This window comes from Centruroides vittatus, unplaced genomic scaffold, assembly GCF_030686945.1.
Source record: "Centruroides vittatus isolate TY-2023 unplaced genomic scaffold, ASM3068694v2 contig_2634, whole genome shotgun sequence".
NCBI classification, from domain to species: Eukaryota; Metazoa; Arthropoda; class Arachnida; order Scorpiones; family Buthidae; genus Centruroides; species Centruroides vittatus.
The window spans coordinates 517,642-530,092 of record NW_027121678.1 but is presented as its reverse complement, the minus strand read 5'-3'; the positions used below and the strand labels follow the sequence as shown (position 1 = coordinate 530,092).

Genomic DNA, 12,451 nt, shown 5'->3' with positions numbered 1-12,451 from the left:
GATAACTTTTCTTACATACCTACTCACACAAATGCATTCTTAGCCCTATATAACAATGACAACTATAGTATTTTAACTATGTATAATATAAAATACCATTCTAAAAGAGATTTAGCTCGTCCATATTTCTGATAGGTAATATATAGTATCTGTTGTGACAAGATTTAGCCACTCCTATAATAAAATATTCTAATATCCTGTCTAAAATCCATGCATTATTTTTTTTTCATACATAAAAAAACTTCCCAATAACTCCAGAAATTTCTGATCACACTATACAGGGTAAGGCAAAAAAAAAAAAAAAAGGTATTAGAAAGCATCAATGAGTTTAGTTCCAGGATGCACACTGTCATTGCAGCTGCTGGAAAACACTTCAAAAAATATTTTTTATTAAATTTCAATGTTTCTTTTAGTATATAAATCAGTTTTCAAGATTCAAGTTTTTTCTTAATTTATTTATATGATTTTTATTAACTTACTCTGTATCTTTTTTTTTTGTCTTCTAGATAAAATCTTGTAACTCAATTTTCACCCAATTTCCAATCTAGTTGAAACTTTGCATACATACGCATTCCTGATGACAATTAATTTTGTAGGGGCAAACAACTTGATCAAAAAATTTAATTTTATGTGGAATTCATTTTAAATGTACACAGTTTTGTTCAACATACAATTCTGTACGTTGAACTTCTTTTTATTTAACATACAGAATGTCGCATATTTACAGGACCAACAGAAATAAATTAATTAAACTGCAGTCAATAATAAAGACTTTGTTATTTGCTGTTATAATCATGAGAACTACAAGCAGAGTGGCAAATAATTACTTGTGGGAATATTCCATGTGAACTATGAGAACCTATGGGAAAAAATTAGCAAATTGAAATTACGACAATGCTTTAAAAATGGATAAAGAGAAAAGATTATAGAAGGAAACTGAAAGCAACACAAAGAAAAAGACATTTGAAAAAAGCTAGACAAAAGCATGAAATTAAATTAGAAACAGAGTGTAGAGAAAAGCTAAAAAGTAGAAAATAAATTTTCTTCAGCTTTCATGGTATTCTAGATATTATGCAACCAAAAATACTGTGAAAACTGAAGAAAATTTTTGGTTAATGTTACCTTAGGTAGCCAAGATGGCGGCTCGTCTCTAATTCCAGCAAGGAAACAGTAGGGACACGTTCTAACCTAACCTAACTTATTCTAATAATTTGGTTGCTGATAATTATGGTAATTTATTAGAATAGGTTAGGTTAGAACATGTGTCACACTGTTTCCTTGCTGGAATTAGAGACGAGCCGCCATCTTGCTACCTAACCAAATTTTTTTTTTACTTTTTGCTGCATTTGTATATAAAATTGTTTCTTTAATTTTTTTACTTTCTATTTCTTTCTAACACCTTTTTTGCCTCACCCTGTGTTTATCCTAACACAAATTGCTCTGTATTTTGATGCCCATGTCTTTCTGAAACAATTGTAATATTAAAAACACATCATATCTTAGGTTTTGCCTTCATCAGTAATGCATATCTGATTTAGCAATTCATATCTTCTGTATATCATCATTAGCTTATAACATCAAGAAATAGTTTAAACTTAATTCATGTACAGTACAATATTTTGTCATCTGCAAATTTTCAAATTTAATTTTTCGAATATATATTTCATACAGATAGCAGAATTGTATAATTATTCAGATTACTAAGTTGTTGTTATGCTGTAGCATAATTCCTAAATTTAATGGTAATTCATTAATGAGAAAATTATTGTAAAATCAAGAAAATTAAGGCTTTTCAAATAATAATAATAATGTTGAGTTTATAGTTACACTACACTCTTGATAATCTAGCCAACCCTTGCATAGAGGGGGTGCCAGATTAATTAATGAGAGTACTGGATTACTAAGTGTGTGTAGATCTACAGCTTGCCTAAAAGTAATATGTGATTTGTCATCCTTTGGTAGGAGCTATTAATTACTATTAATGTCTATTTGAAAGATTGAACATAGACAAGGAAACAAAGAATGGATATCTTTGTTAAAGGATCAACAAACATACAAACAACTCTATAAATCATTTACATGAAAGAGTGAATTGGTTCATTGGCACCTTTGTCTTTAGTATCTACTCAACACAAACAAGAACAAAACTTCCTCATTATGTGGTGGGATCCTGACCCTTTGGTTGGTCAGGACACACAACTGAAGAGAAATCATGAGAAAGGAAGAGAGGACATGATAAAAAAAATAAAAGAATTCTCCCAATTAATCAAGTAGTGTCCATGTACAATTTGGTAAATAAAGTTAGAAATATACTCTTGACTCAGCTGATGATGTCTACTTTGATAAGAGATAGAGATACATGGACTTATTTTGGAAAGAAGGCTAAGATAGGAAGTGTGGAGTCAACAGACCAACTTCTGGATCCTTCAGAAAGATGCAGTAGAGACAAAGTTGGAGAAATAGCAGACAGAGCTTTGCAGGAAATCAACCTCTATAGTACAGGTACTCCTCACTTTACGACCGAGTTCCGTTGCGACGACTACGTCGTTAAACGAATTGGTCGATAAGCAAGGAGCTCGTGCCGGGAATATAGGATCGTTGTAAAATTATACAAATTATGCAACAAACTTCAAATTTATTCATAAAAAGACTATTATAGTATGCTTAGTGTGCATGTCACCATTCGCCACTGACCGACACTCAAGCCGAGAAAAGGGATTCCCCGAATTGCAAGTCGAAACTCAATTGATCGTAATTGTTAATCAGATAGGTCGTAAAGTGAGGAGTGAGTACCTGTAAACAAAAGGAGGATTGTGCACTTTCCAAACCCGAACGGTACCGAGGCAGGTAGCAAAATAATACAGCTTGCCGACACGCAATACTGTACACCAGAAACAAAACCAAAGTAAACAGTAAAACAGAATGAATGATACAATTAACATTTTCACGGAAACAGAAGCGCACAAGTAATCACACCGGGGTATGCCAGATAACCGAGCGACCGAATAATTAAAGTATACTTTAGTAAAATTATACCTGAACCAGCATGCGAATCACGTACAATGATTTCCATCACTTAAATTATAAATATAATGTCTTAATTAACTGAAAAATTTTACCAATTATATGCCATTTTTATTTACTTTTTTTATAATCACTCGGTTTTATATTCTAAGAACTTAGTTAATATTGATAACATTCCCAGTAATAAAATCCCATTGAAATTTAAATAACCAAGTGTCATTTATATAAAATATGTTAATTTCTTGTCATATTCTAGAAATATTACATTTTTGAAAATCTTTATTCAGAAAACAAAATTAAAGAAGCTCATTTAGTTAATTTGTTATCTGACAGACAATAATTTAATTTGTGTGAAAGTTCTTTCCGCCTAACTCACTTGCAAATCTCGATACTCTGCAACTACATGCTCGGCACTCCATCTCGCCGCCATCTTGTAGACACGAAGACACCACGCGGCTAATATTTGCAATAAATTAATTGGAGAAATTAAATTTTATATACAATTAATAGAATATTTTTCATTTCATTTATGAGTTTTTTCTAATTTAATGTAGTTATTTATATTTCTCTTTTTACTTATTTTTGAACGACAGAATTTACAATTTCGTACAATTATTTATAAAATATTTTGAACTTCGGGTATTCATAGCGTTTTCTATATAATACAGACAAATTTCAAGTTATTTAACTTGTATTTACAATTGCTAAGTTAGGAATTCTTCTAACGTTGATGCCATTTAATATTTATAGCTATATATAATATACAGTATATATATATATATATTTTCCGCTCCTGGCCAATTGGATAAACCACCGAAAACTGGGGTTTCGCGCCTCGCCAACGGGCTGGCCACGTGGAGTTTTCCGGGTTTTCTTCACATTTTTAACACCTAAATAAGTCCAGTTTCACATAGAAAGTCCTCCTGGGACACATCCTTCCGACATATCGCTCACGTGTCGCGTTGCCTTATACAAATAAAGCAAACCAAACATTTTTCCGCACTGTGGGCACTAATAAGGACTGATAAGACTTTTTCAATCATTCCCATAGTGGATTCGGCCAGACCCGAACGGCCGGTGGATGAGGAACGAGACTCGACATATCCATCCATAAAAAAATTCCTGGGGTTTTTCATGGATAGATACGGCCATGACGGACCCCGAAGATCCCCAATCCACTCGGCCATTCGGTCTTATATATATATATATAATCAATGAAACATAACTAGAATATTAATAAAGGCTATCAGTTACGGTCACTAATAAATTATACATTTAGATTATCATGAATGGTGAATATATTTTGTCATTGCTGCTATATTAAGTATAAATTGATTGATTTTAATACATTAAAATCTCATACACTATTGATATTTCTTTTATCATAAAAATAAAACTTACTTGTCTTCTTATTAAAGTCATATTCTTAGAAAATAAATTTTATTTTGATTTACATTTAATATAGACTATAATATATTCCATAAATTACTACAAATTACAGTACAGTATATCTAACTACTCAGTGAATATAAATCATAAGCTGTAGTACTTTCAATCTAAATAGAATGAAAACACAATGCCTAATTATTTGAATAATTGAACAGATTTAAAAGTATTTAAATCTGTTCAATATATTTTCTAATAAATTAAACGAATTTTGGTATATCGATTTACAAACCCATCAAAGTACAACACATCGCGCAAAGTGAAAAAGCCACTAACTGACCTTTACGGGCCGATTTTCGGGGTCAATTTTCCCCACCCCTCAAACGCCTATAGTAAGTCTGAATATCTCGTTCGAAAGATACTTGTTTTCTTAGATAGTGTGGAAAATTTCAGATTTTTCTATATAAGGGTTGCCGAAATATGACCAGTCGAAATCGCCGAAAAAGCTGTATTTTCTTCTTTTTCCTAGAGAAAAACTACTGGGTATAGAAAGCTCAAATTTTAAACTTAAACCTTTCTCGTTATCGGTGAGGTGCTGGCGAAACTTTCCGGTCGATAGGCCAAAGTTCAAGGAGGTTCACCATAGAGTTATTTTACTTTTATGCAAAGCGATACCCCCAAGATTTACATCTGAGATGTTTTTCTTTGTATATAATATTATTGAAAATATTACACAAAAAAATAAGCTTGTGATAATTGAAATTAATATACACAAAAACATCGACAATTACGAGCAATTTAGAAAAAGAAGTCTTCTTAATAGTGAAACATTTAGACGGCTAGATGACCGAATAGTTAAGGTGAAATCTTACCGCTCTGGAGATCAGGAATTAAATCCGAATGGATTGAAAAAACCCCATAAATTTTTCGAGGAGGATCCACCCGGTCCCGTCCCTCACCATCCAGCCATTCCATTGTTGGCTTGGTCGAACCGATGATGGGTTTGCAATGGGCACTCTTAGTGCACACATGGCAGAAAGAGTGAAATTTAAAAAGTGAAACACTTGTTACTATTCGTTTGATTTCATTTACGGTTTAGTAAAAGTTACACAGAAGATATATTCTAAACTAATTAGTATAAAGTAAGTATAGTTAATACGTATAAAATGTTACTAGATCTTACCTAAAAGGGGCCCAAGTTAAAATTTATTATGAAAGCATCGAACAGATTAATTAAAGAAAAGTTCAGTTTAAATCGATTTAAGTTTTCACAAAAGTTGATATTGGCCTACTTACAATAACATTTAAAATAACTCCAAATGTTGTTAACAGTTTTTGAACTTAATGATTCAGATTTATTGTACTGTGCATTGCTATTGTCATTGTTAACATTTTATTTGAATTACCTATACCTTTTTATAGGTTATTAGTTTAGAATATATGTATGTAACTTCTACACTGTAAATGAAATTAAATGAATAGTACTAAATGTTTCACTATTGAGATGACTTTTGCTTTCTACATTGCATATTATTGTTGATCTCTTGTGTATTTTATTATTTTATATTATCAGAAACTTGGATCCATGATCTGGGAGATCTGGGACCGAATTCGGGCAAGCAACTTCCTAAGGATTTTTCATGGAGAAATCAGGATGCATTTCACACCGCTCGGTCACACCCGTTGTGGGCCACTGCGAAGAAAACTCAGTAAATTCCATGCAATCCACCATTTGATCGGGTGCAAATTCACCACCAGTGTTCAGTCATTTGGCCATTGATGGACCGTCCACAATGAAGCTGCCGGTGGCGAGGAACTCAGCTCGACATATCCGGGACTTACTACCCATGAAAAATCTCCTGTGGTTCTCCTGGATTCAACTCTCTCAAAGCAGCAAGCTGATATCTTTACCGCTCGACCATCCGTCAGTCTTCAACTGTATTTTTCTCCGTCTCTCATTACTCGATGGCCAAAATGTTGCCTGGCCTAATCCATAACCGATGTAAAATAAGAACCATTAATGCCCCATAGGACAGAACAGAATTTTAAAAACAAGATCTATTGAGCTGTATATCTGCGAATACCTGTCAAATTATTTACATCTTTCTCAAACTAAGCACAGAGAATTTCGTTTTAATTAAATAGGGAAAAAATACACAAAGCCCGTTTTATTATTTATACATAAAACATTTAAAGAAAACGTTTTAATTTATTTTTTAAACATTTTATGTAATTTTGATATATCTAAAATTTAAATTTCTATTCATTAATAGATTATGAAATGCCAAATAATATCCAGCAGTCAGAAACCATTGGGATGTTTCTTCTTTATTTGTAATAGATAAATAAAGAAGGGAATTCTTATTCCCACAAGTTTATTGAAAAAAAAATTCTTTGCCTAAAGCATTATATTCTTACCAGACTTTTTAAACATCTCTATTTATTGATGACTTGAGACCTACTCTCAAATTTTAGAAAACGTCTTGTTTCGTGTATGACTTAGTGTTCCTTAAAGAATTTCTACTTTTTTTAATAAATATACATAAAAATTTGATTAAATTTAAATTCATTTTATTACTTTATTGTTGTAAAAAATCTTTAGGATTGGATCGATGGCATAAAACAATACAAAACACGAACGACCTGCCAATGGAAAATGTCTCTCTAGAAAACTTTCAGTAAGATACTGGTCCATATCCTCTTCGAGCTTCACACCTTCAGAATGGGGTAAACATTGAGCAGTATCTTCTGCATAGTCTGTACTTAGCATGAGTGTTTTGTACAAATAAAATGTTTAAATTTTGTAAAGACCAATTAAATAAAGCCCCGAAGAGCTGTAGATATGATAAATAGACACCCCTAATAGTTTGGCATTGATTAATTTGTAACTAACACTTATAATACCCAAACTAAACCCATAATAATGATTGATTTTACGGCCCAGAATAGCCTAAGCTTTGAATTTCTATTATTATTATTGTTGTAAGTATAGTTTCAGACCATTCACACCACAGAATCTTTAATAAAAAAAACCAAGTATTGTTAGGAAACTTTAAAATTTTCTACTGTTTAAAAAGTAAACAAAAGTTTCTTTTTGTGTTTATGTAACAAACAGTTAAAACAAACAGAAAAACAATTGTTGGTAATGTAAACCGAGTCGCCGATATTCTAAATGTTCTTCGATTTGTTCGAAGTTAGAAACCTTTTTTTTTCGGAAATACCTCGTATCTCGTTCACGAAGAATTTCAACTTTGTTGAGGATCCGGTATGTGTTTTCATTTTTCACACAATATCTTTAATCCTTTTCCGTTAATCCGTGCCAGTAGCATGTCTAGAAGTATCCAAAATGGCTGACTCAAATATCTTTTATTAACACGTGCACGGCTTTTATTAACACGGTGGATTGCTGATGATCCGATAAATCATATTTGTCAACGTAAATGTTAAGTTTTTGTGCGTCAATGGGTACAGTTTAAGACACTATAGCCCCTCCTTGAATCCGCCACTGATTTACGCGCATTAACCTGTAAGATTTCTTTCATTTTATTCATATACGAAACGTGACACACGGGCAATCTGCCGAGGGGGATGCCTTAATTTGAGGTGGAGAGCGTATATTTTATATTTAAATATATTACAAATACGATTAATTTAGGTGTTACAAAGATGAAGAAAACCCGGAAAACTCCACTTAGGCCAGACATCCACGGCCAAATTACCCGTGTTCGATGATTTTAACCATTCGGACACCGGTAGCCTGCCTGCAAAAACACTTTGTCGAACAATTCGGGGAAAATCATCGCGCTAATATAACATTGTCTAACCGTCAGTGGCAAATTTTCCAGAAGAATATTAACAAGAAAATCTCTGCAAAACGTTGTTCATTCAAAGACGTTTGAAAAAGTAAAGAATCCCGCGATATCACAGCAGATATTAAGGCTCCACACGTACCGATTGCCCTGTGCGGATTCTCTGCTGTTCAATGATGAACGTTACGGATATTGACATCGCTTTTGAACGTCGCTTCATCGAACTACAGAACTCAACGCAATTTTCAAGATGGCCATTGATGCAATGCTAGTTGAAATGCATTCAACGTGGCTCGTAACAGAATCCAAAGACATTCTTCAAAGAGAAGCTACTTATAGATCTTAATTAAGATAAATAATAATTTAATTGTTTCACTAAAATGGGATATTTTAACCATTAAATTTAGTAATAAGTGATAGAATTACACGCAATTTTCCATAGATTTTCCGAAGGATAATAATATTATTAACGGAGTAAATCGAATACATAATTTTATTGTTTTTTTAGCTGAATTTTTATAGAAGAAAATAAACTAAATCATATTTATGATGTTTTTTTATATTATTCGAGGAGATTGTAGGACGATTTTAAAGCAATTAATGAATACAAATTTCTGTATTCTTACCCTTAAATTGTCGTGACAGATGCTGCGAATCAAAATGTCACAACAGATGAAAGATGCGTGTTTATAAATTATAAAACTTCTCCAATTCTAGAGGAGAAAGACACATATCTAACAATAATTGAAAGATCAATAGGAGCTGGATTATTGCTATTATCAGTAGTTTTTTTACACGCTAGATACACTGTTTTAGAGAAATAATTGAGGTTGGTGTCTTCTCATCTCGTCTATTATATCTGGATTATCAATTGATGACGTAAAATTCGGGATATTTTCTACACCTTAAATAATTCAATTTGTTTTTAATTAAAATATTTCTTTTGTTTCCACAGAATAAACTGTTTTCTCTTATAATTTATGCAGTAACATCTTATTTTCTAACGCACGAATCGAAAGTTTTAGAACATTTAAATTGCATTATTGAGAAATTTCGACTTATAGTTGAAGGGAATTTTGAATTGCAAAGTAGATAGAAACATATTTCGTATGATTTTTTCCTTTTTTTTTTATCAAATGGTACAGATTAAAGTCGAGGATTTTATTCCAAAAATGTACAAAGTTAACTCGATTCCCAGCTATAAAGGTACGGTTTAGGCCCGCATAATCTCAAATAAGTCACCTAAATTTAATAATTTAATTTAAAAGATAAAACTGTTCTCAGAATTAACAATTTTTAAAGAAATTTACAAGTAAATAAACTTGTATTTTATTCTATTTATAACTTTTTTGTTGTTTTAATTCGGGGCGAGCGCCGAGCACTGATTTTACTTACGATTTAAATAAAATCTTAATAATTTTTACACGTAAAAAAAAAAAAAGTATTGTAATTTATAAATTAATTAATTATCGTTTTCATAGCAATCTTTTTCCAACAATTTGGTTCCAGTATTAAAAAATAATTCAATAGGTAAGACGTTTCGATAAATTCGATTGTATAAATTACTTACCCGGACATATTCCCATACAATATATATATATATATATATAGAAGAAGGGCAATCGGATATTTCCGATATAATAAAGTTTTATGGCTGTAAATATAAGTTTAGTTTCCTAAAGGAAACAAGTTCTTACCGTTAGATCAAAATCTTCACAACACGCTTCCTTAATAAAACAATAGCAAAACATTTCCTGAAAAATTGCTTTTGTTACTTTATTTATTCTTTCTTTTAAAAAAAAGAGAGAGAGAATAAAGTGGAATTTCCGGAATAATAATAATAATAACTTCAAGGAATTCGAGAAAAACTGTAAGAAAATTCTGCTAAGTGCCTTTTCAGAAAAATAAAAATATGTAGATTAAGAAAAAATGTTCTTGGTATTAATTATTTATGTATTTATTCCTTAAAGAAATATATATTTAAGTCGTCGAGAAAGTAAGTCATAAAGTATTAATATTCTTATTTGTTAAGTAATTTATTTGAATCGGTAAAATATATAGTTGCATGGAAAATTAATTTTCATAGTTGCGATATTCTCCGAGGAATTTCGATAAGCTGATATAAAGATTAGTCGAGTTCTTCACTGGCGATAGGATGAATAGATAAGAGAGCAAACAGGATACGAATAACGTTATCGAACATCCGCGATGACAACAGAAATTACACGCCATTACGCACTCTCTGCTTTTAATTATCATCTATCATACAAATAATTAAATTAATAGAAGTCTCGTACATCAATCCGATAACGATTTTCCGTATAAAAAAAAAAAAAAACTATCAGAAATTTCCCTAAATCTAGTTTTGTTTTGTGCGGTTTATCTATCGTCGGGGCGATTAAACAAACGAGAAGACCGCGCGTGATAGAAAAAGTAGAAGAAGAAGGAGGAGGGGGGGGCGAAAATGCTACAAAATTAACGATTAGCATTTTAAAAAGTATTTAACTAACGTCTTATAATTAATTTCCCTAGCGTAATGCTTTATCTGATTGGAATAATTTATTAATACCCGACATTTAAAAAAGTATAAGAGGAAGTCTTGTGTGTAGGGAGGAAAAAAAAAAGAGGGAAAAAAGGGAAAATAAAAATTTGCCTTTAACAAAACAAACGTGGGCCAACTAAAATATTGAAAGTAGTCTCTTCTCTCTTTTTTCTTTGGTGTGTTTTTACACGGTGTTTATCACTATTATTTTTCTAGCAGTTTTCTATTCGGCGAATCATAAAATCAGTTCTTTGGACGTATAGAAGTTTTTCTTCTGGAGAAAAACTGGGTGATAATACATAAATCGTATGACATGTTTTACGGTATAAATCCAGAATTTGATACGAAAAATTTATGACTGTCATTTGGAACGCTAAAACCTTAGTTTCTTATAGAAGATCGTACGTATAATGGGCGTGGAGTTATGATACGGGCTGTTGTTAGCCTACAGGGGTTGGCGAGACTTAGATAAAAACTTGCCAGTAAACTAGCTATAAACATTTTTGTTTGACTCCTCCGGATGTACTGTACCGTGCCTCGGGTATTTTTAAAGCGTTCCTTTGCGAATAAATGATTAGGGATGAAAAATTTAATTCCTCTCTGTAATTTGTCCAAATATATATCGAGTTTATATAAGGTATAGTCTCTGGCAGCATCAATCGAATTAATTCGCAGTCTCTACACGCCAGTATTTAATATTCTTTACATAGAAAACAAGGGAGGGGAAACAAACTACGATAGATTTTATTAAAAGTCTCTACAAGTGTTCTATACACTGTTAAACAAAATATATTACGTTTATCTATTTTTATTAAAGTTAAGTAGAAAGAAAAAAGATTACCAGCTAGAAAATAAATTTTATTATTATTATTTTATTTGAATTTTTTTTGAACGTTTCCCGGACCACATTGTGTAGCCAGATCCGTCTTTGACATTTTGACAAATGATGTTGGTATCTCACCTCTTTTGATGATCTGAATGCAAACATTTTCAGGGGGATCAAACAAAACTCATCGTTAACGAAATTATAATCGAGTATTCGAGCCACGTAAACCCATAAGAGAAAACAAGTGGGATATTTTTTCGCTTTTCTTACCCCCCAGAAAAATATATACGTATGTATATAAGAATATATCTATGTGTATAGTTTGGAGTGCAGTTAGGTATTCTGGATTATTCCTGATTTCATTGTTATGTAAAACGTTTGAAGATTTTTCGGATAAAATGAGAAAAATTCGACATTTATCATCTTTTACCGAGCTTAAAGAACCGACACATTAGTGGTAATTCAACAAAGGAGGAACACAAAACAAATGACGTATCGATATCAGGCAACCAATCTAGGTAAGAGTAATGTTCTAAGACAAAATCCTCATAATGAGCTTTTCCTTTACCTCATAAATCCCCGCAGGAATTTATCTCTAAGTATTTTCGTTTTATAAGTAAAAACATCTTAGCCGATGAAGTAGATCCTGTTTCGCACGTTTTTCTCTCCTTTCCATTGTTCAATTTAATTTCTTCGCACACAGGGTTCACCGAGGGAGGTTGAAGGCTCTAAAGAAAAAAAATCAATACCCAGGGCTTATCAGCCAGTCACAGCTTTCACGACATCTTGCATATTAATGTACGGTTTTAAATGAACAATGTATGAGTCATTTGTTCGGTAATTCTGATCATCACAGTCAAATCT

At 31.9% G+C, this 12,451-nt stretch overlaps 1 protein-coding gene across 2 annotated transcripts in view; it reads right to left on the bottom strand.

Moving 5' to 3' along the window:
• Wdr59 (WD repeat domain 59) overlaps nucleotides 1-3,479 on the bottom strand; it is a 58,677-nt gene extending 55,198 nt beyond the window's left edge. For both annotated transcript variants that reach the window (XM_067266080.1, XM_067266081.1), the window contains exon 1: nucleotides 3,401-3,479. In XM_067266080.1, the coding sequence (XP_067122181.1) occupies nucleotides 3,401-3,454 (54 nt within the window). In that variant the 5' untranslated portion in view covers nucleotides 3,455-3,479. The remainder of the gene's footprint in view (nucleotides 1-3,400) is intronic.
• Between the last annotated feature and the right edge of the window lie 8,972 nt (nucleotides 3,480-12,451).